The 27,944-nt window shown below is 35.4% G+C and overlaps 2 protein-coding genes across 9 annotated transcripts in view; both read left to right on the forward strand.

Moving 5' to 3' along the window:
* Positions 1–15,662, forward strand: part of LOC127852338 (oxygen-dependent coproporphyrinogen-III oxidase-like) — a 50,982-nt gene extending 35,320 nt beyond the window's left edge. For 3 of the 4 annotated variants that reach the window (XM_052386283.1, XM_052386280.1, XM_052386281.1), the window contains exons 2-12: positions 1,974–2,038; positions 2,260–2,310; positions 3,003–3,077; positions 3,412–3,533; positions 4,135–4,201; positions 7,388–7,513; positions 9,340–9,451; positions 9,661–9,740; positions 10,247–10,326; positions 10,730–10,859; positions 11,458–15,662. In XM_052386283.1, coding sequence (XP_052242243.1) covers positions 1,982–2,038; positions 2,260–2,310; positions 3,003–3,077; positions 3,412–3,533; positions 4,135–4,201; positions 7,388–7,513; positions 9,340–9,451; positions 9,661–9,740; positions 10,247–10,326; positions 10,730–10,859; positions 11,458–11,544 — 987 coding nt within the window. In that variant the 5' untranslated portion in view covers positions 1,974–1,981 and the 3' untranslated portion in view covers positions 11,545–15,662. Of the gene's footprint in view, positions 1–1,915; positions 2,039–2,259; positions 2,311–3,002; positions 3,078–3,411; positions 3,534–4,134; positions 4,202–7,387; positions 7,514–9,339; positions 9,452–9,660; positions 9,741–10,246; positions 10,327–10,729; positions 10,860–11,457 lie in introns of all 4 variants that reach the window. The other variant, XM_052386282.1, reaches the window with a different exon arrangement.
* A 1,877-nt stretch (positions 15,663–17,539) lies between these two features.
* The window catches only part of LOC127852332 (syntaxin-binding protein 5-like), a 113,724-nt gene continuing 103,319 nt past the window's right edge, over positions 17,540–27,944 (forward strand). For all 5 annotated transcript variants that reach the window (XM_052386265.1, XM_052386266.1, XM_052386270.1 and 2 more), the window contains exons 1-2: positions 17,540–18,000; positions 26,514–26,611. In XM_052386265.1, coding sequence (XP_052242225.1) covers positions 17,866–18,000; positions 26,514–26,611 — 233 coding nt within the window. In that variant the 5' untranslated portion in view covers positions 17,540–17,865. The remainder of the gene's footprint in view (positions 18,001–26,513; positions 26,612–27,944) is intronic.

Below are 27,944 nucleotides of genomic sequence, written 5' to 3' on the forward strand. Positions count from 1 at the left end.
GAATTCCGATTTACTGATATGTACAAAGTGTCAATGGTTGCTATACTTTTCGACTTAAAAATCTGACTCTAAACAACGAGGAAAGAAGCGAAATATTTGTCCTCCTAGGGCATTTTTTACATGAATAAACATTTTTGGTTTACTTTATCATCAGCCTATAATCGTTTTAAGCACAGTGCTTATCAAATAGTTGTCAATATGAGTGGAAGAAAAAAGAGCGACCTACAGAGATTACTCTACTCAAGACCGGACACAACCAAACTTGTCGAAACGGCCTTAAACCAAAAGCAAAAACTTACGCGCTCCTCGCTTTTCCGATTTCCGACCAATTTAAAACAATGATTGTTGTCATTTTTGACTGCATCTTAACGTTTATGGTCAAAAATGAATAAATATGACCGCTTCTGTCGATCTTCACCGCAGCTGGCAGTTATGGACAAAACTAACCACAACCGACAATATCGGACAATACTAACTAAAAACTGACCATTCTGGTGGCAGTCGGCCCAAAGAACCTCGTCGGGTAATCTAGATCTAACCATAAAGTTTTAGTCATTTGAAACATGACTTACAAAGGTGTGCGACATTTATCGTTAATGTTGCGACATATATCGGCAGTTGAAATATTTGCGACATTTATCGTTAAAGTTGCGACAAATATCATCAGTTGGATTTGCGACATTTATCGTTCCTGGCGACATTTATAGTCAACGTTGCGACAAATCTCGTAGCCTGCGACATATAACGGCGATGCGACATTTAACGGCGCTACAAATACCTTGGCATAAGGGCTCATCATGATGAGGCATAGTGTAATGGACAAGAACCAGGTTCCTATGTTCAAAGTCTAGTTAAAAATTCAAGGTTAGCTTTTCATATAACTTTTCGTTAGTGATCAACATGATCAGACATAGTCCGGTGTTTCCTTGGTCAAAGGTCTAGGCAACAATTAAAGACCAAAGAAAAATTTAGGAAATATGTTCTATACACTTTGTCTGGAGCAAGATTTTGTCCGAATAGCTTGGCTGGATTTTCTAATACATTATCAGCATTCTGAGAGAGAATGTTTTTCACACACCCAGATTACTAGGCTTGAGGTTACTATTCTCCTTCTAAATTCAAATATTGGAAATATTTACTTGAGCCTTTGTGAGGAATGAGTGTTGCGCGTAAGAACCAGGTCCCGAGGTCCAAGACCAATGTCACTTTTCTAGATCATTCAACATCAATGTTTCAAAAACCAGGCACCAAGAGCTGAGGTAAAGTTCACAATTCTATGTCAAATGTCACATTTTGGAAATGTATACGTGTCACTTTGTCCAGTGCAAATGTTTATCCACCATGGATGGATTTTCAAATAAATTGGAAAACGTGATTAATATGATGAGGCAGACTGCCTTGCTGTAAATTTAGGTCCCTATGCCTAGGTCATAGGCCAAGGTTATAATTTAAGGTCAAGTTCTTTTAATTTTCTTTTTAATTAAATAAGACCGCAATCACAAATCAAGGTCAACTTTAAAAAAAAAGTTATTTTCTCTTTGTATTGGGCATATCTTTATCTAGTTTGGAAATTTGGAAAAAATGATCAAAATAATGCTGGTCATTTTGTCTAAGGTCAAAGTCACAACTCAATGTCAAACCATAATATTGAGCAGATGAAGGCTTTTTAAATTGCAGTAGTTACATGCATACTGAGAAATAGATACTAAAACGAGGTCCTTGCTTTGTAGTTCAAAGTCACAATTAAGTGTCAAAAGGCAAATAAGGGAATTCAGTTTAGAAATTGTCAGATTTTTAAGTGAATTTTTAATGAGACGAGCGTGCTTCTTGTTAAAACAAATAATTGTAGCACTGCTCTCTGAATTTTATCTTTAAAATAATAGCATTTGTATTATTGTGTTTTATCTTGTTACAGATGTTTGACTGATTTAGTGAGCTATCTATGCGTACTTTATCTAGATATCTATATATAGCATAGAAAATGGACGACACGGACTGGATGTCTACCCCGATCACTGACCCTGAAGAAATAAAGAAGGTATTTATATATATACCATATAAACCCATGAAGTTTCATCCTGATATATTTTCGTTTTTGAGATATAGCTCTATAAATTTCTGTGTTAGACGGACGGAATGACGGACGGACAACGCAAAAATTCTATATCCCTCCGCCTTTGGCGGGGGATAATACAATTTAAAAGGACTCTTGATTTTCAATCTGCGTACGATAAATAAAGTTCTTTTTTTACCTTTCAGAATGGTAACTTGATGAGAATCAAAATGGAATTGATGACAATGGATATACAGGTGAGAACCTCTTGGAGATTTAAAGGGCCATATAAATGGTTTTATGATAAATGATTCAATTATGATTACAACTAGGTAGACTAGACGTGGCTATCACAAGACAGGGTTATGAATATTGTTATCACGTCTATTATATTAATATGACAGTTGACTTAAATCTACTAACGTGGAACGTCACATGGCTCATGTCCAGTGCTGCTTACCATAGTGATATAGTGTTTAACGGTAATAAAGATGTTTGTGGATAATCTGAACGCTGGCTTTTACCAAACAACGTGCACTTCACCGACACCGCAGTCGCGCTATATGCGATTATAAACATCATACTGTTTGTTGTAAGCATGATAGTGTCTCGTATAGGCTAACGGGTAAGGGTTGTGTCTCGCTTTTATGGCACAAACGACACGATGTATATATATACTTGTGTTTGTGACAAAACATGTATGCACTATCAATATCAAGTTGTGGCTGACGTGATATCCTGTATTAAGGGTAAGGGCAAAAACCCTGCTATGATAAATTTAACTGATCTCTTACTGCTAGTTAACCTCTTAGATTGGCTAAATTGTTCCAGATAATGTATTGGTATATTAAAAGACTGCTGTTATACTCTTGTAATGTTTTCATTTAAATGCTTCGTCAAAATTAAGTTGTAACATTATTAGGAAAAAAAATTGCCTATTTATTTGCAGCGTGAGTTCTGCAGGGCTCTTGAAGAAGAGGAAGATGGGAAGAAATTTCAGGTGGATAAATGGTCTAAAAAAGAGGTGGGTGCCAAACACATGAAACATTGTGGAGCTTGTGCCTTTATATCGAATACAGGGCTTGCATTATGCTAGCAAAGTTATTTACCGAAAAGGACCCCGCCACTAAAACATCATTGGATTGATTTTTTTCTGAAAACACAACAACAAAAACAGTAGATCTTTCAAATAATTTGATGTTGAAAAATATATGCATACTGTTATATACTAGTATGGGGTTCTGTTAAGTTTTATTTCTCAAAACACACTTATAAAAGAACTTTAATAAAGTTTTTAGATTACTAAGAGATTGTCCGATACTGTTTAACGTGCATCATATCCAGTCTCTATTTTTTAGGATGGTGGTGGTGGAATTACCTGCATATTGCAAGACGGCCGCGTGTTTGAGAAAGCTGGCGTCAATATCTCCATTGTCACTGGCAGCCTGACCCAACAGGTCGTTCAACTGATGAAGACAAGGTAAGTTAAACTCATTTCTTTGATAACTGCAATAAAGATGGTATTTATAAAGGTATGAAATTTAAAGATGTCCACTATCGAACGGCCCGTACATTTGAGATGGGCCTCTAGATTTTCTGACAAAACTCAAAATTGTTTAAGATGTATTGAAAGAACAGTTGGTCAATTTAGAGAAGTATAGAGAACTATTTCAGACAAAATTGTGTTGCAGTCCAGTTATAGATCTAGCGTTGTCCTTGTTTTTAGCAGATCCCATTTTTGCCACCAACTCGAGGATCTTACATCAAGATCTTTCGATCAGCAGACACCAAGTACTGGGTTTTACCCAGGAAGCAGACTCTGCAGTCAGTGGTTTTCAATGCGATCGAGCTGAAATAAAAAGTTTAAAACTCAATGTTGTGTAGTTCTTCGCGGATAGATTCTGCATGTTATCATATTTGTTGCTTGTATTCAGTACAATAATAAAGAAGCATATGGTTCAAGAAATTTGTTTCACATCAAGGATTTTCCCTTCCTCTTTCAAGGATTTCCCCCTTTTGCATAGATGATATTTGTGTTTCACATCAAGCGTTATTTCAATTTTGCCTTTTTCCTTTTTAAGAGGGAAGACACTTTTAAGGGAAAATATGCCCTTCTTTGCCATAGGAATCAGCAGTATTATTCATCCGGTAGGTATTGGATTAATTAATATAAAGATTAATTTTGAAAACAAATGTATCTTTTATTTAAATATTTGTTAAGCGTCATTTTCTCCAACAGTTTTTGATGTATACACCAGTGTTCGACACTTACGGGAGTCCGGTGGCCCAAGACTCCTGGAAGTCAGACTCGGACTCCTTGTTCTTGTGTCAAGGAAGTCCGTTGGGCTCATTCAAAATCATCTTTGAATTATAAAAAAGATCCATTCATTTCTCAAAATCATAATGTCTGTACAAGCACATCTTTTTCAGAATAGTCATAGTCGAACGCTGTCTCTACATACTGCAGAAGGAATTTTTTTATACAAAGTCATAACCACACACTTCAACCACTGCTTGAGAACTGTAAGAGTTCTTCTTAACAAGGAAGATTATAGACAGCTGGTCTATTGATAGCAAGAAGTTTTCAATCCAAATTAAGTGATGTCGGAAGCATATACAAAACCAGAACAATGCCATCATTTGGACTATGTACTTAAATAAGTATTTTTCTTTTATCCCATGAAACCCCTGTGTGATCTACGAGTTTGTTTTCAGAAGATGCATTGTGTATACTTATTATTGTATCATAATGATGTAAATACTTATATTGTCAATTGTATAGTGTATGTAAGCAAAAAAAGAAATTCCTTTTACCAGTTTAGTGAAACGACTTGAAACGCAAAGGACCCCAGTTTGTTAACAAAATCGTTGAATAAAAGCCCTATTTATAGGGCTCTGTCATGTCTTACACAGATGTACCTAGCAAAAGTCATTATTAGATCTAATGAGCACAACTTGCTTACAGTGAGCTTTTGTGATTACATTTTGCCCATTGTTAATCATTGTTCCTACGTGGTCCTTTATCTAAATGTACATTGATAACACTAAAGAGATTATATTTATTTCCAATATTCACGAAACTTTGTAAGAATGACAATTGGGTGAATTACAAAACTGAGTTCAAATCTAGGTTTCTATGTCAAATTAAATGAAAAGTTTCTTAATATTCCACACGTTACATGTTTACCCCGTCCTCATGAAACTTGCTAAAAACGCTTTTTTAATGGTATATCTGTTTGAAAACGGTTCAGGTCTATTGAAAAAATATTATCGCCGATGGGCTAAGACGTTTTCCTTATGCGGGTAAAACTTTGTGAACAATCTAGAAGTCAAATGTTTTGTCAAATCATTATGAAACAATCTGAACGATTGTACTCGTGATATTTGAACTGAATTCGAAATTGATTCTATCCGTTCCAAAATACGACTTAAGGTAATCGTAGGTTAGGGAGGGATTATTTAGAAGTCATTCTTGTTGATCGTTTGGTTCGTCAGAAGTTGTAAAATGTTGTTAAAACAATACCCTTGGGTGAAAAGTTGCCTCTCCCTGAATGGCTTTATATGTATGGAGCAAACACTTAAAAATGTCTTCTCTGAAACCCCGGGGCCACCAGGTTTGGTTTTTAGCATGTATAATTCTATTGTGGTGTTGTACAAAGTGTTTTTTTTTAAAGTCGATCCACGCGTACAAACAGGCCACGCCAAACGATGAAGAAATATTTTAAAACTTTCATATTGTATAAAGTTTTCTGTCAAAACGTTAGGGCAGGGATTTATTTTTTGTTTAACATCATATGCTGGTCCTGTAACAACTTTGTTAAAATCATCCCATTTGGGTTAAAATTAACCCAGCCCTATGGGTTACTTGTTAAATTATATGGGTTAGTGAAATCTTTCAAAATCTTCTTTTCTGAAGCAGCAGGGCACAAAGGCTTGTTATTTTGCATGTAATGTCTAATAGTAGTCCATTTCTACAGTTGTTCAAATCATGCCCCCATGGGGTCAAAAATTGCCACATCCAGGGACTCAAATTATTTATAAAGACTTGAATAGTAAATATCGATAACTTCAAAAAACTTTTTCTTTGAAACCGCAATGGTCAGGGATTTGATATTTTGTGTATAACTTAAAATAATTTTCCTCTTTTTTATCGTTTAAGTTTTCTCAAATCATGTGTCTGGGGTCAAAACTAACAACAACGGAATCATCTTTGAATTATAAAAAAATCTCGTTTCGAGAGATCAGAATGTCCGCACTTGTTAACATCCGAAAAATAAACCACTCATCATTCTGCTTGTCGACAAAACATTAATATCCCGGAAACCCTCGAACTCTTAATCAACCCGATCATCGTCGTTTTTTACTGAGATATTTTCGCTTATTAAACTGACTTTCGCTGAACAGTCTTTAATTACTATAAAAATAATCACAATACCGGTTAATGTTTACACAAAGCACGTTTTATGGTGCCAAGGCAGGCACTGAAGATGGGAACGAATGTGAATCAGTGGTGCGTAAATAACCTCATGTCCCTATCAATCAATAATTCCAGGGGCTATATGGCAGTTTAATGGCTTTGTTATATTATGTTAAAAATTATGGGGAAAATGTATAAAGCCATGGGCTGTTACACCAAATCCTGAAGCTAAATTTTTACAAGCACGCATTTATATAAATGCATTTATAGCAAATATTTTGTTTAAACTTACAAAAATTATCTTATATATTACTGGCATTTGTTAAATAATTTTGCAATCTGAGATAACAAATGACAACACAAATTGAACAGCAGTCACTTTGAACTTCGGTCTGAAACCAAACATGAAAGAGGATTTAATAATTTATGGTGAGGATGGTAAACCAAAAAATATGGTATGAAAAGTTTTTGGACAACCTATGGTCGGACTCCAAAATTTCAGAAAAAGGGAGTCCAATGAGCTTCTAACTCAGAATAGTTAGTGTCGAACACTGTACACCCACTTTTATTATCCTCAATGTTTCTTAAGAGCACTTTAACCCGTTCATTTGTGTTTTTACATTTTTTGATAGTATGTTGTTTGCTCTATAGACACTTGATCTTTCTTTTAGGATGCTCAATATTCTAATATAGCACACTCATCAACATAATATGTAATTCGCTTACTGTATTCATGTCAGTGTTCAATTGTTTCCTTTGTCAATATACAAGTGGTTTGTTATGGTACATACTAATATCTTTTTCAAACTTTATTTTAAGGAAACAATCTTTTAGGTGAAATTGATCAGTAACCATGTGTTTTTCTGAACTAGTATTCAACAATAATTAACTGTCTTGTGATCTGTACCATTTTCCAGAGGAACCCCCACATTCCGACGGTGCATTTTAACTACCGTTACTTTGAGGTGACCGATGAGGAGGGAAAAAAACACTGGTGGTTTGGAGGGGGCACCGACCTCACGCCCTTCTATCTGGATGACGCCGTAAGTGACATTAGGCCATATTGACAGGTTTTTTCTTGCTCATAAATTGTAAACTAAAGATAAATAAATAAAAAAGGTTTTGGTTTTGACAGATAACAGATTAGTTATTTTGTGTGATCATTAAAGACTTGCCTTTCAGGTAAATATTATTTTGTTTCATTACTTATCAATTAAAATCGACGAAGATAAGCCTTCTTTTTTATTAAGGCTACTTTTATTATACCCCCATTACCATTGGTAATGGGGCTATATAGGAGTCACTTTGTCGGTCTGTCGGTCGGTCTGTCTGTCTCGAAAATGTAATCCGATCTTCACCAAACTTGGTCAGAAGTTGTATCTACATAATGTCTAGGTCGAGTTTGAATATGGGTCATGCCGTGTCAAAAACTTAATCACGGGGTCACTTTTTAAACCGAAAGTTTATCCGGACCATTACTATGTCATTTGTCGTAAGATTTTAAAAAGACTTGGTACATTTGTTCACCATTATTGGACGGTGCGTCATGCGAAAGAATTACGTCGATATCTCCAAGGGCAAAGTCACACTTTGAGTTCAAAGGTCAAACATTGCTATAAATGAGCTTGTCCGGGAAATAACTATGTCGTTCATCGTGAGATTTTAAAATCATTTGGCACATGTGTTCACCATCATTGGACGGTGTGTCGCGCGAAAGAATTACGTCGATAACTCCAAAGTCAATGTCACACTTTGAGTTCAAAGGTCAAAAATGGCCATAAATAAGCTTGTCCGGGCCATAACTATGTCATTCAATGTGAGATTTAAAAATTACTCGGCACATTTGTTCACAATCATCGGACGGTGTGTCATGCGAAAGAATTATGTCAATATCTCCAAGGTCAATGTCACACTTTGAGTTCAAAGATAAAAAATGGCCATAAATGATCTTGTCCGGGCCATCACTGTGTCATTCATTGTGAGATTTTAAAATTACTCCCTACATTTGTTGACAATCATTGGACGGTGTGTCATGCGAAAGAATAACGTCGATATCTACAAGGTCAAGGTCACACTCGGAGCTCAAAAGTCAAAATGGCCATAAATGAGCTAAATGAGCGTGTCCGGTCCATTACTATGTCATTCATTGTGAGATTTTAAAATGACTCTGTACATTAATTTTGTTCACAGTCATTGGACGGCGTGTCATGCAAAAGAATTTTAGAGTTCAAAAGTCAAAATGGTCATAAATGAGAATGGCATAATAATTCTAAAAAAATCGCCATAAATTAGCTTCCCTTGTTTTCTGAAGACAGCATTCAAAATATTTTGTGTCAATGCAGCACGTGGGGGTATACTTCACGTCTGTGACAAAGTTCTAGTTTGGCTTGTTGTGGGTATATGCACTGGGTAAGTAATAACATTATTGTGATATAATGTATTTTACCATTAAATGACAAATACATGATATGATGAGTGTTTGAGATATTGAGATACAGCTCTTATATCTAAAATACTTGATTAACAAAAGACGCAGATCACAAACAACATTTGTCCTGTAAATACTGTTAACACTGTTGTATGTATGTAATTCACTATTTTAGCCAAACTGTGGTAAAATCAGGATTAATGCGTGTGCTTACAGTGTCGTCCGAGGTCAGCCTGTGCACTCTACAAAGTCTACTCAGTGACAATACTTTCGGCCTAAACTGGATATTTGCTAAGAAGAGTCTTCCTTTAAATTTTATAAAAGTGAAAAGTGTCTTTCTTGCAGCCTGGACAGGCAAATCTGGGACAACACTTTATGCACATGCAATAAGCTCTGTTTTCCCAGAACGAGGCTCGTTATGTTCACTGTTATGTGTGTCAGGATGTGGAGCATTTCCACAAGACGCTGAAGCAAGCCTGTGAAAAGCACAGTACAAGCTACTACCCGGACTTTAAGAAGTGGTGTGACTCGTATTTCTTCATTCCGCACAGAGGTATTGGAAAGAAAATTACTGAACCAGAGTTTATTCTGAAGAATGCGTATTATTCGCAGATAACAAACAATATATGCAAACTATTTTAATCACAGAAAAAAAAACATTTTTAAACTTTGGTATCTACACATGATGAACAATTATCCAGTAGTTAGTGCTAAGAGATTGTTATTTAAAGCATACCAATGACGTAATATTTTCCCCGTCAGGTGAGACCAGGGGCGTGGGTGGAATCTTTTTTGATGATCTGGAAGACGGGGACCAAGAGGATCTCTTCAAGTTTGTATCGGTAAGCCTGATACTGACAGGGGAAGACAACTGTACATAGGAGAGGTACTCTCTGCCAGTGTCAAGGGACGTAATCGATGTAAAGGGAGGTTTAACAAAAAAATGGGGGGGGGGGGGGGGCAGGGCGCGGGATAAATATAGGCATATTATAAGGCCTTAAAAATATTTTGCGTTTCAGACTATAGTAAGAAAAATGTATGGAGGATGGTAGGCACTAAATGTTGTTAGTAGATCAACTGGGAACATAGTGCTCATGGATAACTTTTAGAATACTTTGTAATCCCTCATCCATAAGCGTCTGCCAGAGTTAACTTCTTTTTTAACGACCTTTCCTCATTAATCCCTTGACAGATTTAACCAAACTTTACAGAAATTATCCTTTGGTGACCTTCTTTTCAAAATTGTTCAAATTGTTTGGGTTAGTTTCTACATGTCTAAGGTGAGATTTAGTTTTAAAAATTGAAATACAAGTTTTGTGCTTTATGAAAGTGTGTTTTATTATGACAGGATTGTGCAGCCGCAGTTACTCCTTCCTATCTTCCACTTGTGAAGAAAAACAAAGATACAGCATACGGAGATAAAGAAAGGTACTTTGGGATTGGCAATCACTGTCTGGAGAATTAAAATTGTGACAATTTGGGAACCTTTGAGCATGTTTGGTTACTTCCTAAAGCACTAAGTTGGTCAATGAGCACATCATCTTGGGCAACTGTATTAACATTGCGAAGACTAACATGTATGTAAGTTAGAAGACTTTTTTCCTCTGAAACAACAACGTTTAATATTTGGTATGAAATATTGTATTGGGGGCTCTCTAAAATGTTTGTTCAAATCATGCCTCTGTGTTTTAAAACTGACCACTTTTCAGGACTCAATTTTTCATTGTTACATTTTGCTACATGTTACAAAATGCACAATGGGTGGTATTATTATTAGTCACTGCTGTGACAAACTCAAGTTCTCACACACACTATGTACCCCTGTTTCCAGACGCTGGCAGTTACTGAGAAGAGGTCGGTACGTGGAGTTCAACCTTATCTATGACCGAGGCACCAAGTTCGGCTTTAGCACACCTGGTGTCGGATACGACAGACTCCTTATGTCTCTGCCACTAAATGCTGTAAGTATACTTTACCAGGTGCACATACAGTGCCAGGCCCATTTTTAAGTTTTTTGTGGCTAAACCATTGCCCATATGTTTGGGATTTTGTCACTTCAGATTGGAGAATGTTTGTGTGAAAAACATGTTAAGCAAAATGACCCGATAACATATCCCTGATAAATAAGTAGAAAATAGTTTTCAGTGTTTGAAACAGGGCCCTTTGCCATCTTTTTTTTTGGGGGGGGGGGGGAATAATTATTTTGAGCAATTTAGTGGACTAATCTTTATAGAAGGGGTTTTAAAAAGGGCGAGAGATCAGTTTTAGGCGATTACTTTGTTATCTAAACACCTATTTCTAATCGAATGAGCCACGTTCTGGGAAAACTGGGCTTAATGCATGTGCAAAATGTGTCGTCCAAGATTAATCAGGGACGACTCTTACCACTTGAAGGGTATATTTCATGGAAGGGAAGTCTCATCTAAGCAAAAATCCAGAGTGTTGTCCCTGTTTAGTCTGTGCAGAATTCACACTCTTATCTGGGATGACACTTTACGCACAATGATGAAGCCAAGTATTTCCAGACTGGGACTCAAATGTTTACCTTGCCATTTACAGAGCTGGGAGTATTGTCACAAGCCCGAGCCCGGCTCAGAGGAGGCTCGACTGACAGAGGTGTTACAGAACCCTCGTGACTGGGTGTAGGTCCAGGGTTGTGGATGTCCATTGCTGACGCTACCATCATTCTTAGCTTCTACGTTCCTTCTTTGCATTTATCAATTGATTGTGATTACAAAAAGGCAATTCAATTTTAAGCTCTACTTATCTACAAATTGTTATATGATATACTCACTCATTTGTCTGTGTCAATGTCTGGGCTATGCTCTGGTTATGGTATTAGGCAACTTCGACATATCACTGTTTCTACTACAGGTATTCTCAGTTGAAACTTCACGTATGTTTGGGGTCATTATGTGAGGACACTTACCATTTTCAAAACATATGATCTGCAATTCAGCAGAAATATCCCTATTTTGTACTTACAGAGCAAAATAAAAGTTTAGCGCGCTGTCTTGGGACTGCTCATGTGTAAAACTTAATTAAAGATCATTTGTTATGAGATTATTATTTATGGTTTTATGTCAATTTTTAAAGAAGTTGATCATGACATTATTGTAGCTGTTTACTATGTGTTCACCGTATTCCACTCTTCTGTAACATTAAATGATAGATAAACGTACAAATTATTGATGACTGTGACTTATTTTTTATTGCAAGTCATGACATATGCATATGCATAATATGCCTATTCAAAGAGATAGTAAGCTGAATAAAAAACGTCACTTACTAATATTTGCTGTCGTGAATTGTTGCAGCTCTACCATCATCATGTTGAGTCATTGGAGCTGACAATTGTGCATTATTAGAATCTATTCAATTATTTGTGTTTGAATACCATGGCTTTCAATGGGGGCATATATGGCTTTGACAGTGTCCCTCTGGCTGTCTTTTGATTTTTTGGTGGGCATAATGCTTGTTTTCACAATTAGTGGAATTTGAGACAAAAGTGGAATCTGGGGACATCAGTTTTTTATGGGCACATTTCTAGTTTTTAGCTCACCTGAGGAAAACATCGCTCTAATGATATCTTAGCCCAGTTCAAAAATAGTTCTGGGTCCGCATTCACCAAACAATTCTTAGACTTAAGTCTAAGAATAAAGAATATTTCTTTAAATTGATATATTCGATAATTGCTTGAATTTTGAGTAAAACTTGTTATTAAACACCTCTATCTATATCATTCTTCATGTAGAACATTTTGTTAATGACATAAAAACCAGTGGAGGCCTGTACATATTCAAACACTAAATGCATTTTTCTTGGTTCCAATTACATTCTTCATTCTTTAGTTTAAGAATGTGTTGGTGAATACGGGCCCGGGTCTGTTGAAACTCATTGCCAAGTGGAGTGGTGCAGTTCTCCTTGTATGCATATTGTGAAACATTAAACACTCTTGAATTGGCATTTTTTACCCAATTATAATGAAACTTGGTCGGAACATTTGTTCTAATAATATCATTGCCAAGTTGGAAAATGCATCTGGTCAGGAAAAACATGGAGCGAGGGGTAGAAGCAGATCTCCTTATATGGAGACCTTGTGAAGACTAAAGAAGTCACATTTTTGCCCTATCATGAAATTTACTCAAAATAATTGTTGTTATGATACCAAAGCCAAGTTGGTGAATTGCTCCAGTCCACTGAAAAACGTGGCTGCCAGAGGCTGGGCAGTTTTCTTAATACGAGTAAAAGGATATATTGTGGACACTCTAGAAGCATCATATTTGCCCAATAATCATTAAACTTTCTCAGAACATTTGTTGTGATGGTGTTTGGATCAAGTTTTAAAATAAATCTATTCGGTTGAAAAACATGGCTGCCAGGGGCTGTTGCAGTTTTGCTTACATGGCTATAGTGAAACCTTGTAAAAAAAAGATTTTTTTTCCTTATCGTCGTGAAACTTCCTCAGAGCTGTTATTCTTATGAATTGTTGACAGAGTTTGACAATTGTGTTGTTTCCTTGAAAGCACGTGACTGTTTTCCATTTACGGCTAAAATGAAACTTTTATAAACATTCTAGAAGTCACTTACATGTATTTGAAAAATTATTATAAAACTATTTGTTTTTATATACCATTAGAAAATGGCTGAGATCGAAAATGGTTCTAGCTGTGGAAAATATGGTTATTTTGTTTGCCTTGTTATCATGAAAATTGGTAGAATCATTTGTTTTGATGATTTCTCAATCGAGTTTGAAAATGGTTCCAGTCCATTGGTGGGGCAAGATATAGTGAAATCGTGTGAACACTCTAGTTGTCATGTATTTTTCCAATATTCACGAAATTTGCTCTGAACATTTGTTCTTATAATATATCTCAGCTGAGTTCTAAAAGGGTTTACTGAACGTCACAAAAGCTTTTCAGAACAATTCAGTCATTTTGGGTCTCAGTTGAGTGACCTTGGGTCATTGGCCCAATTATTTTAGATTGTTGGTACTCTGGTTTTAAGGCTTATTGTGTCTTTATTTAAAGACTTAAGGATATATTGGTTAAAGTAATATTACATATTTTTCATGAAATAAGTAATACTAATTTGTTTATTTATTTTACCAAAAGTTGAATTTTAGTATATTTGTTTATTGTTGATTTCGTTACATCAATGGCATTTGCAGTACTGACATCATATATGTAAGATTGTAAATTGACATGTTTGATAGTATATATAGTGTCATAGGTGTTTTTGAAACAAAAAATAAGTGTTTTACATATGTGTCAAGAATGATTTTTGACTGTTGAATATGGCTGATTTAATAGCGCTGTTAATACCCATAGTTTTAGTTGATAGTTCGTATTTGATAAAATATTGTACAACATTCAAATATTTTATGTCCTTTCCATTGGTAGTTATGATTATGAAGTGGTACTTGTAAATATGTATTATTGTTTGTTGGGATATTATTTACAATAATCATTTGCACAACATATACTATTGTTTGATAGAGCTACACTGTCCCCATATTGCATAAGACCTGTTTTTACATGATGCGGGTCACATGACATTCAATTCACAAATAGTTTATATTTTATTCACTTTACAACTCTCTGTATTTTTTAATAACACATGATATTATGAAAGGTATTGCATCTATTTTTATTTTACATATTTGAAGGTGAACAAACTTATTCAGAGAAATAAAGCTGGTATTTGTTTGCTTGTAAGAATAGAGTATATTTATATTTTGTTGGCTTTATTGTAGAAAGAAACATACTCACATATTTACCTCTTTTGTATAGTAATTAATCATGATTACATTTAACGTTTATATTATGTTGTTTAATCATATATTACTATCATCCATTTTTTTTTTATAATCAATATGATGAGTAGCGTATTATTGAATTTTGTTTCTTCATATATTTTATATATATTGTTAACTTAATCACTGTCATTGTGCCTTTTGTGGTATTTTCTTACGTTGTTATCGTCCTTTGTTGGGGTTTCTAACATGACACATAGATAGACTATTACATGGTACACAGAGAATTCATTTATCTGTTTTACTGAAGAACTGCTCTTTGCATGAAAGACAAGCTGTTAGGTATTACAAATTCAATAACAACATTTGTGCATTGATTGCCTGTAAAAATATAATTGTCAATAAGCTATAATTTACATGGAACAACATGTCTCAAACATATGGATATAGGATCTAATTGTAATTCAAAATACTACATCATCCTTTGTTACTCAGTGTTGTGTTTTGTGAAGGATAATAGCCATAGCATTATACAGGCTGCATTCAATAGTTATAATTTCTATATCAACAAGAAACCATGCTAAAAGATTTTAAAATAGTTCTTGTAAGTTTAGTATCCAATAAATAGCTTGCCACATAATTAACTATATACACAATATTATTTATCATTTATTGGGTACTAAATTTTACATTTCCAATTTATGTTTCACTGTTCATTTCAGTCTTAAATTAAACAATGTTGTGTTTGATCCCAATACAAATAGATGAATGGTAAATAATATATTCATGTACAAAATTGATAATTTCTAAAAAAATGTGTATTTTAAAGCATGATGAATGTACACTACATGTTGATATATAAAACTTCTGACTGGCAACTGAAATCTAAATAAAAACCGCTCAACTGTCTGGTTTTGTTTTGTTTACCTTTTTTTTCAGACAATCAACTTATTTTATATCATGTTTCTGTCCAATGTTATATTAAATGTCCACATGTGTTACACTGTCATAATATTTGGTACAATATAGGTTAGTCTTATCATGTTATCAACATCACCCAATTCAATACTCAACAAGCTTTTTTTCAAAACTGATCATCCTTCTAATGGAGTACAGTAACACAATATTTGGATGTGATAAATGGGCAGTTCAATTCAATAAAGCATTATACAGTTTTTCAATTGTATGACCACTTTAAACATAATCTAAACTATTTTTAGATAATTCAATAAAATAAAAGAGAACAATAATTATGGAATACAAAACAAAAAATGCAAAAAAATGGAAATATCTATGTTGTTTTCATTTTCAAAATATTTAGCCAAAGTAATTGCCTTTTACAGCAGGACATTCGTTAATGTATGAAAAGCTTTAAAATAGTTCACAATGTATCCCAGAATGGAAACTTCAGAAGTGTATGAATAGGTTTTATATTTTCCAGTTGTGTATAAAGCATAGCCTTCTTAACTAAAGTTTCCAGTGTTCTCCTCTTTAAACAGTGTAGTTTTCATTATTGTACACTTAAGTTTAAAATGTTCTTCATTATTCTACACAATAATTTCTAGTGCTCTACACTAAAGTTGCCAGTGTTTTACTCTGAAATTTCCAGTATTCTTCACTATAGTTTATAGTGTTCTTCACCGTAGTTTCCAGTGTTCTACACATATAGTTTTCAGTATTTTGCAGTGGTTTTAATGGTAGGAGGTTTCTAGGAATAGGAAGATCAATGGTTCGAATCAATCAGAACCAAGCTCATACTGAGGTATTTTTTAAAGCAAAAAAAATATTCCAACATTTGCTCCTCTCCACACAGGAGAATCAATGTGTACCTGTAAGGTAGATAAGCCAAAAGTGCTGTAGCTGCATACTGCCCCAAGTGTAAACAGAAACATTATATCCCAGTGATTGGGGGTACAATTGTAAAAATGGGCTGAAGATGTTGCCTATTATCAAACCATACCTTTTCTCTTTCGCTTCCAGTTCCCCGATTTCTAAGCAATAGTTTCAAGTTTTCTGTTGTAAAGTTGTAAGATTTCTGCACTTGTTTCCAAATTTCTGTGGTAATACGTGTATACTTGTCCAGTGTTATGTATATAGTATTCCGGTTGTGTATGCTATTGTCTAAGTTTTTTATACAATAGCATGTGCAAGTTTCATTGTATAATAATTTCACTATTCTTTAAATAAAAACATATGAACCAGGCATTGTGAAAATTGTGTTAATGACACAAGTTTAGATTGTTGCTTGTTGATATATTCATATAATACTTTCGTTGTAAATCGTGATTTTTTTTTATGATGTGCCAAATGTCATTTTACATCCAAATATTTTACACAAATCACTGTACAAAAGCTCATGCAAATCTGAACTCTTGAGATAGTTTTGCCGCATTCAACTCACTTTTATAATAACTGTTAAATGAATCCCGTCACAAAACAGTCACAACTATAGTCAGACCCAGGTTTAAAAAAATAATCCTAAAGGCGATGATTTCAAGCAAATAGCAGGGATAGAAAATTGTCCATTCATGACAATTTCACTATTTTAAGAGTAGTATCAATATGACTTTTCATCATTTGACACATCTCCTGCTCAGACATGTGCAGCTATTTACAAGTAAAGGGAGGTAACCTTTTGTGTAAAATACTTGCTTTCATTTTTCTTATTCATTACGTGCATTACTGTATTTTTAAACTGAATGACACATAGTGGTTATATCAGTTAATGACCAATATACAATTGACATGTCAGTAAGATAGTAAATTCGTTCGCTTCCTCAGTATTGACCAAGCAGCCTTCTACAACCTTTGATGGATCATGTCCATGTTGTATAAATTTAGTGGTTTGTAACCCATGTTTAAAATATACTGACATGTAGCCTTTTGATTATGCGAAATTATAATATTTGGATATTATAATTTTGTGATTGTTTGGATAAATGTTACTGTGTAATATCATCTTTCTGGAGTTTAATGAATCGTGAGACGCATTTTGCATTTGCTATCTATGACACAATATTCGAATAAGCTATCATTTTTCGTCAAATTATTACAATTAATTCTAGAAGAAGACACAACCAATCCGATGTCCAGAATCTTGGAATATCCGGGCAAGCAATGTAAGAAAAACAGTGCTAGGAAATTTTCCTACTATGTCGCCACGATGGATCTTAATCGCGTATAAACATATTGTGGTAAGGTAGCCCGCATACATGGCTGGAAAAATGAAAAAGTTTAATATTCGCGGGATGCTGGATGGGTTGCGGCAGTCTGTCAGTAGTACGTCGCCAAAGTCGGAAACAGAAATCGAAGAAACACTTCGATCAGAGGATTTGCAAGTGTGCAAGGTAATTAAAGTATGGTTTTGTGAGTTCTACGTAAAAAAATGAATTAAATTCAATAAATGCCGTTATTGAAATATATATAGTCTGCTCTAAAAATATCATTTTTTGATTGACATGGAGTGTTTTTTTTTAATACATGAAAGTCTTTGCAGACCCTTTCATAATCATGTGAATTATCATCAGTAAGACAAAAATGTCAAAATTAGTGCTTCAGCTATCCATAGATATTTGTTTTCAGTTAGAATGTGCTGTGTTGCCCTTTATACCGTACTGTTTACAGTAGTGTAGTTCATACTTGTAGATCTGTTTTTTTCTGGGGTTTCTAATCCTCTTTTACTTTTGACAACATAATCATTTTGGAGTTACCTGTTCCTGTGAGTTGAATCCGGGTCGCTTTGCCCTAATTCCCATTCGCCCCTGAATCGTTTTGCCCGAATTTCTGTCGCCCTGGGTCGTTTCGCCCTAATTCCTGGGTCGTTTCGCCCTAGTTTTTAAACATACAGTGATTTAAAAGGATTTGTCTTTAGCTTGCCACAAGCTGAATGGGATATTGTTTAATACAGTATTATATTCTCTTTTATTACTGTTTCTTTTTTCTTTTGCTTCAGTTTCGTCGTCGTCGAAATGAGGCGTTACAATGCTAGAGACGCGTTGAAATAAAACAAACTACAAAGTTATTTTTATTCAAACTTTTTGGATAACTTTAAAGTAATAACAAGAAGGAATACACACGTCTCAACAAAACATTCAATACAGTGTTGTAGCACACGCACGCAATCAGTTCTCTATATTTGGCTTACAGTTCTCCCACACACACACACACATCGTACTAAATGACATAAATTTTCTTGTATACAAGTTTTTTGTACATTAGTTTTTTAACTCACCCAGGGTTTTTTTTTAGAGAAAGGGGAAGGCGCTGGACGCTGGGTGAAAGGGGAAAAAAGAGTGCGAAAGAGACATTTTAGGGGAAAAAATAAAAACTGTTCATTTCAATGTCTATCACTCATCAAAAGAGGCTTGTCTCTGTCCTTTTTGTTCTTAAACACATTTAACACGTATTAAAGTCAAAGTCCTTAATTAAGTTGCAGGTGTAGATCTAATTATGGGAAATCTTTTCAACTATATTTCTGTACTGGGGCCGGGGGATGATGTCAATTTTGTGATTTCAATTTCATGATGAATGGGTTGACGATCTTGATCTGCTACCGTATTGGAAGGGGAAGGAGCGGCAGCTGCCGATTGACTTCTTTCACTTTCACAATGTTCGATGTTGATTACCTCAGAATCCTGCTGGGTTATAACGGTTTTCGATGATTCTTTCCTTAAAAAATGCCTCGATGCTTCCTGTATCTTCCGAGTCCGAATGTTTTATTTTGTTTGTGTAAGAACGCCAAGTGCGAGACATTTTTTTCTGTTTTCACGTTTATATCTTGGCTTGCACATAGCCCGGATGAAAATTCGACTGGTTTCCGGTAATTTATTAATGAAACACCCTTCTCGCGCAAGACCGGTATCCAGTAAAATAGTCACATGATTATTACGATTAGTTGCCCAGTTTACATGACGTAATTTAAGAGCTATATTTAGAATAACTGGGATTCCCAGATTTTTTGTGTTCGTCTGGAGAGAGAGAGAAAGATTGTTGTACATGGTGCAAATTGGATAATTGTCGGATGCTCAAAGGAAAAATAAACATTTCTTTGAGAGAAAATATTATATTTTGGTGAAAAATATTTTTGGTGGGGAAATTGTATTTTGAGGGGAAAAATTCTGGTAGGGGAAGACGCCGAATATCGGCGTCACTTTCTTAGTAAAAAAAAACCCTGTCACCTCTCACGAAGTGACATGGTGAGCTTATGTGACCGTGTGATGTCCGGCGTCCGTACGATGCTGTCCGGTAATCTTGCGCAGTTAAGGGTCAATTAGTTTAAAAAATGTTCTTTTATAAATTGGCAACATAATATCTAAATTTATTATGAAAATAATAAGTTAATGTGCTTATTAACACAAATATATCTGATTAATTCAGTGAAGAACTGTCCGATTTGATTTCAAAACAAACATGACTCACCTCTTTTTCAAACTATCACAGTGCAGGGCTCAACATTAACCTAAAAACCAACTCGCCCTGCTTGGCAAGTACTTAGAAAATCTACTTGCCCTTAACGTAAAGCCATTTGTCCAAACATAAAATATCACATTAACTGTTAACCTCAAATTTTGTAATGAAGATCAAAATGATACACCACAAAATCTTTTTTTTATTTTTGCACATTTAACAAAATGATTACAGCAATTAAAGTCTAATTAAAGTCTAAATTAAATGCTTTGTTCTTTTTTGCATTTGTCCGGTCGGACAACTAGATTATAAAATAACTTGCCCGGACCCAACTTTTACTTGCCAGGGGCAATAGGACAACCATTAATGTTTAGCCCTGCAGTGTCCGGTAATCTTGCGCACTTTGTGTAATGACCTCGTTAAGGCAAATTTGTAGACATATGGTGTTCAATTATTGACAAAAAACATTCCAGAAAAATATTTTAAAAATCAGTTTGTAAAACCATTGAAATTAAATGTGGATTTCTAGTGCAGTTTTTGTTCACTGTTCACTACAAATCAATAAATAATCTAGTCACTAGTAATAGTGTACAATTAATAAAAAAGTACCGGCATGCGTGAAAAAAATGTTTATGCATAACAGGTTTGATTTTACCACGATCATGCTTCCATAGTTTACAGAAAATATCAAAACTAGGCCATTGCACATGTGGAGATCATACCAAATTGGTTTGACAGAATGGCAGGAAATGATGACTATGTCGTCTGATGCGATATATTTTCATGGCAAAAAATACCATAACTGATGGGATATTGTGCAATGGAATGCTAAATTACACGTTGGATTTATAAATTCTTAATTTAAAGTATGAAAACGCTAAAGACTGCAGGGAATTTGTGATTCATTTAGATTTTTTCGTAAGAAGGCCAGTGTTTACGATGTATAGGGATGACGCAACGGGTGTTTAAATGTAATGATCGGATTTAATTTTGCATGGAATACGTACCTTTTAAATCCGTTAATTCTTTAAAATGTGAAATTCCATCTTTCATCACTAAAAAAAACATTCGTCGTCTGCGAGATTCGCAAATGCGAAGTGCGCAAGATATCGGACGCGCAAGATTACCGGACTTAACTGTATGTGTGTGTGCGTGTGTCCGTCAACAATTTGTTTGTGTAGACAGTAGAGGTCACAGTTTTCATCTAAGCTTTATGAAATTTGGTCAGAATGTTTTTATGTCCCCGACTATAGTAGTGGGGGACATATTGTTTTTGCCCTGTCTGTTGGTCTGTTGGTCTGTCTGTCTGTTTGCGCCAACTTTAACATTTTGCAATAACTTTTGCTACATTGAAGATAGCAACTTCATATTTGGCATGCATGTGTATCTCATGAAGCTGCACATTTTGAGTGGTGAAAGGTCAAGGTCAAGGTCATCCTTCAAGGTCAGAGGTCAAATATATGTGGCCAAAATCGCTCATTTTATGAATACTTTTGCAATATTGAAGATAGCAACTTGATATTTGGCATGCATGTGTATCTCATGGAGCTGCACATTTTGAGTGGTGAAAGGTCAAGGTCAAGGTCATCCTTCAAGGTCAGAGGTCAATTATATGTGGCCAAAATCGCTCATTTTATGAATACTTTTGCAATATTGAAGATAGCAACTTGATATTTGGCATGCATGTGCATCTCATGGAGCTGCTCATTTTGAGTGGTGAAAGGTCAAGGTCAAGGTCATCCTTCAAGGTCAGAGGTCAAATATATGTGGCCCAAATCGCTTATTTTATGAATACTTTTGCAATATTGAAGATAGCAACTTGATATTTGGCATGCATGTGTATCTCATGGAGCTGCACATTTTGAGTGGTGAAAGGTCAAGGTCATCCTTCACAAGGTCAAGGTCATCCTACAATGTCAAACATCATATAGGGGGACATTGTGTTTCACTAACACATCTTGTTCTTGATGAAATCTGGGTTGGGATTGTATTTGGGTCATCTGGGGTCAAAAACTAGGTCACATAATAGGTCAAATAATAGAAAAACCTTGTGTAGACAATAGAGGTCGCAATTTTCATCCAATCTTTATGAAATTTGGTCAGAATGTTTATCTTGCTGAAATCTGGGTTGGGATTGTATTTTGGTCATCTGGGGTCAAAAACTAGGTCACTAGGTCAAAAACTAGGTCAAATAATAGGAAACCTTGTGTAGACAGTAGAGGTCACAGTTTTCATCCAATCTTTATGAAATTTAGTCAGAATGTTTATCTTGATAAAATCTGGGTTGGGATTGTATTTGGGTCATCTGGGGTCAAAAACTAGGTCACTAGGTCAAAAACTAGGTCAAATAATAGAAAATCCTTGTGTAGACAATAGAGGTCGCAGTTTTCATCCAATCTTTATGAAATTTGGGCAGAATGTTTATCTTGATGAAATCTGGGTTGGGATTGTATTTGGGTCATCTGAGGTCAAAAACTAGGTCACTAGGTCAAATAAAAGAAAAACCGTCAACAATTGGTTTGTGTAGACAGTAGAGGTCACAGTTTTCATCCAATCTTTATGAAATTTGGTCAGAATGTTTATCTTGATGAAATCTGGGTTGGGATTGTATTTGGGTCATCTGGGGTCAAAAACTAGGTCACTAGGTCAAAAACTAGGTCACTAGGTCTAATAATAGAAAAACCTTGTAAAGACAATAGAGGTCACAGTTTTCATCCAATCTTTATGAAATTTGGTCAGAATGTATATCTTGATGAAGTCTGGGTTGGGATTGTATTTGGGTCATCTGGGGTCAAAAACTAGGTTACTAGGTCAAATAATAGAAAAACCTTGTGTAGACAATAGAGGTCAGAGTTTTCATCCAATCTTTATAAAATTTGATCAGAATGTTTATCTTGATGTAATCTGGGTTGGGATTGTATTTGGGTCACCTGGGGTCAAAAACTAGGTCACTAGGTCAAATAATAGAAAAACCTTGTGTAGACAATAGAGGTCGCAGTTTTCATCTAATCTTTATGAAATTTGGTGAGAATGTTTATCTTTATGAAATCTGGGTTGGGATTTTATTTGGTTAGTCAGGTGAGCGATTAAGGGCCATCATGGCACTCTTGTTTTAGTTGTGCTTCTTATCATTTCCATAACATTTTCACTAGTTTATTTCATGTAAAGAATTTAAAACAACAGAAAACAACTGTACACATCATACCAACATACAGACTTCATTTTCTATTTTATAACATCATCCACAACCTTCTCTCCCTGGGGCAATCAGACAACTAAGTCGGACGGTCCTTACAACAGTGATAATTTTAACTCAACAGATTTTTACTAGATTATTTTCAAGACTTTAACAGGCAATTAAACAGCAAACTCTAAAAGGATACTCACTGGCAGGCGGTAGATATGAACGGGTAGCAACATATTTTTACAAAAAAATAAAATGCTTGATTAAAAATTGCAAAACTGTCTTTTTCTTTGTTTGTGTTTGTGCACTTATACGTTGAAAGCTTACATTGGGCTGTTGACCACATAACGGATAGCTGGTAAAGGGAGGTGTCAACGAGGTTTTTCCGCGGGTAACGGTAGGTGCCAAAAGGGACTTCTGGTTGTTTTCCAGTTTGGTCTAGATTTTTAATGCCTCCATTATACATCACATTCACGCATGTGTAGTGCGACAAACAGTAACCCCACTTGACCATTATAATAGACGAGCAGTTTTACGACAATACTGACATATCTCAACGACTGTAGCTATTATAAGATGCAGCGTAATTAACATAAAAAGATTCCACTTTAAAACAAAGCACTAAGAGTTTTTATTCATCATTCAAATTAAAAGCCCAGACTTTCCCCGAGAAAGAATTACATGATTTCTTATTTTTGCATGTTTCACATGCAATTCACAATTACTGTAATCACACGAAATTCACAATTCGTCTGCCATAAGAACGTGTCGATATATAAATTCATGAATGTCGATGCCATAGTCAAGTTGCTTTTTATATACAATTTCGGCGAATATCTTGAGATCCAAAGATGCAAACTGGCTTAAAGTTTATAAAAACTATATAACCCCTTTATAATATCTGCTTTTAATGTTTCTGTGCTAGTACAGTACACTCTATGTGTTTTCCCCCAAAAAACGCGCTCACTCCGCGTTTTTATTCCTGCTAGCAAGTGTTTACGCGGAGTTTGAAAGCGAGGTAAAACGTGGCGCTCCGCCGAGTTCGCTATACCCGCGACGTGTATTACTTTAGCCTAGTCGGTAAATGCAGACAATTTCCGTTCTTATCAGCGACGCCACGCATCAATGCGTTAGCAGTGTGCTACTGGGCATGCCAAAAATTAAAAACATTGTCATTAAAAATTGTTTAAATACTGTGGCTTATAAAAATAAAGATTATTGTATAAACAATTCATATATGTTTTTATTCACAGGTACGTCGACAATATGAATGAATATACGACGCGTAAAGCGTTTTGACCAATTAATATTTAATTCATAACACATATAACATCAGAATAAATGTTCTTTTTAATTTCCAAATGAGAATAATTGTTTGTAATCCGAAACACGCTTCCGATTTTTAATGTTAACACGTTTACAAATGCTTCCAATATACAGTCATCATGTATATTTCCCGACAAAAGCGCGCAAAAAATATGCTACAATGTAAAAGTTCAAGGTTTATGCGTGAAAAGCGTGGAAAGTGTGCATGTATTGATTTTTTAATACAAACTTTGTAGTGCAGAGAACCCTGAATTCTGTTGATTTCGGTTAAAAGTTTCTTTGGTATTTTTTAACACAGTAATATCGCGAATAATTTTTTATTTCCTCCAAATTAATTTCAATTCAAATATCTTTATCGTTACGGTATTTTAGTATAGTAATTATTGAAACAGTTATTGTACTGTATACTGATTAAAGAGAACATCTGGACGGAACTGGATAAAGTGTTTGGCGTTATGTGTTGTTTGGACAAAAGGGATTAACATGTGTGAATGTCACTCTGCCGATTTTGTCCATAATTACTGGTAAACATTGTTTTGAATGTCTATGCAACTAGAACACAACTATGATTATTTAATGCAACTCTCAGCCTTCTTTTAGCAAAGCCTTCTTTTAGCAATCAATGGAATAACCTACCTACGAAGAGAAAATAAATGCTTTAGTGAGCAGTATATTGACTTTGTTCCGACAATTAAAACCATTCCTTATGCATTCGTTGAACATCTAATAAATTACCACACCCCACATTATACCCCCCTCTCACTCCCCCCTACCCCCCCTACCCCCCACCCCCCCCCCCCAAAAAATTGTTTTTTTAAACATCTAATAAATTACCACACCCCACATTATACCCCCCCCTCTCACCCCCTATCCCCTCCTATCCCCCCCACCCCCCCAATTTTTTTTTATAAACATTTAATAAATTACCACAACCCACATTATAACCCCCTCTCACCCCCACCCCCCCTACCCCCCAACCCCCCCCCCATTTTTTTTCTTTTTTAAACATCTAATAAATAACCCCACCCCACATAATGCCACCTCTCACCCCCAAACCCTACCCCCCAGCCCCCCCCCCCCAAGTTTAATAAATTACCACACCCCACATTATACCCCCCCCTCTCACCCCCCTCCACCCCCCCTCCCCCCTACCCCCCCCTACCCCCCCACCGCCCCCCCCCCCCCCAATTTTTTTTTAAACATCTTATTAATTACCACACCGCCACATTATACCCCCCTCTCACTCCCCCTAACCCCCCAACCCCCATTTTTTTTTAAACAACTAATAAATTAACCACACTCACTCCCCCTAACCCCACTCCCCCCCCCCCCCCCCCCAATTTTTTTTAACATCTAATAAATTACCACACCCATTATTATATCCCACGTAACTCCCCCTACCACCTCCCCCTACCACCCCCCCCCCAATTTTTTTTTTTTAAACATCTTATAAATTAAACTACCCCCCCCCCCACATTATACCCCCTCTCACTCACCCCCCCTACCCCCCCCCAAATATTTATTTTTTCCAAACATCTAATAAATTACCACATCCCACATTATGATATCATACATTAGGTCAAAGGTCAAGGTCACAGTGACAAAAAACGTATTCACACAATGGCTGCCACTACAATTGACAGCCCATATTGGGGGCATGCATGTTTTACAAACAGCCCTTGTTAAGAATCTAAATTGTTTACACTTGACAAAAAAAGGAGAGAACTTTTGAAAAGTGGTGAACTTAAGTGGGGAAAACCTTTTTTGAGCCTGTGGGAGCACTGTTTAAGACAGAATGTCAATATATTTTTCGGTGGACAAGCTACACTAGATAATTCCTAAGTCATTATTGGGACTAGCAGTTTGACCTGTTCCATTTTCTGATACATGTATTACATGTTTCCTGTAAAATATTAATTTAAAAATGACGTTTCTGTTTTTCAGACTGTGCGTCATGGATTCCCATACCAGCCAACTGCTATTGCGTTCGATCCTGTTCAACATATCCTGGCCATTGGCACAAAGACTGGGTCACTGCGAATGTATCCTTTGTGGCTTTATTCTGTTCATGAAGCAATCACAAGTCATCAAGACAAGGAGGATTATGTGAATAAAATGTGGCAGTCAAAACACTGATAGATTAAATTGAATGTTGATTGATTGCCAGACAGCACCCTTTCCTTAATTATGATGTTTATTTTACAAAGCCATTTTCACAGGATAAATTTGGATAAAAATGTCTAGGGATTCCCTTTGTATCACATACATGTATTCTGTAAGTGGATTATTATACAATTATAATGCAGAAAATTTGAATCTTCAATAAAATAAATCTATATTATGTTTCTTGCAGCAAACACTGTTTGATAGACAATAACAACAATCTTTTCAAGGTCATGCTTATTGCAGAAACATACCCTGCTGATTGGCCATGTTCTCTTCTAATTTATTTTGTTCATTACTTATGTTAACTTCAAAGAAATAAGTTTGCTTTTCAATCATGCAAATATGAAAGAAAATGTTATTGTTTTTTCAATCATTGAATGATTATGTTCATCACAGTTATGTTATCAGAAGTGAAGAATTTTAAACATTTACAAATAAACAAATTTAATTTGCTTAAACTGTGAAATATCTAGGGAAAAATCCAAAACATTTTGTTACTATATTGAACATTTTATTCTCTGAACGTTAAAATACCTCTTTAGGCAATCACAGCTTTACATCATCTGCCTTGATCTCTATTCGTTTAATTAAGGGCAGCAACTCCCGTAATACTCGAGACCATGAATTTGAAAAGGGTCTGTCGCATTCTTTTAGACCAAGCTTGTGATTTCTTCGTCTTTTAGTTGGTTTCTTCTCTTTTAATAGTTTAAATATTTCATTAGATGTATTTTAAAAGGAAGAGTTTTGATGAATTCTGTTTAGGGTTTGGGCTGTTTTCCTTCTTGAGGTATTTCCAAAGTTGAACCCCTGAAAGACCTTTGGCTTCTACCAATACTTGAAAAAACACTGTGGTTTACTGCTTTGCAGTGCCTTTGAGCTTGCTCTGAATTTCATCAAATACCATGGCCAGCACACAAGATCTTGCTCCTGATCATAGTCATCCTACATGAAAAATATCTGTCTCTCTACATGAAAATGTCCTCTGTTAGGCTTTCTTTAGGGTAAAAACAATAATTTAACATACTATTTTCGAAAATCAAGACTTCTTAAGCCTTTTCAAATAATCAGGCCTGCCTAAATTGTATTTTATTTCATGGTCTCTGGTCACGGACGCACGAATTTGCTACAGATATATCCGGATGAACAATTATTGATATATATTTGTATATGCAAAGAAAATCCAATAGTTAGTAGCATGGCAGATGAGGC

The sequence above is a fragment of the Dreissena polymorpha genome, chromosome 12 (assembly GCF_020536995.1).
Source record: "Dreissena polymorpha isolate Duluth1 chromosome 12, UMN_Dpol_1.0, whole genome shotgun sequence".
Taxonomy (NCBI): domain Eukaryota; kingdom Metazoa; phylum Mollusca; class Bivalvia; order Myida; family Dreissenidae; genus Dreissena; species Dreissena polymorpha.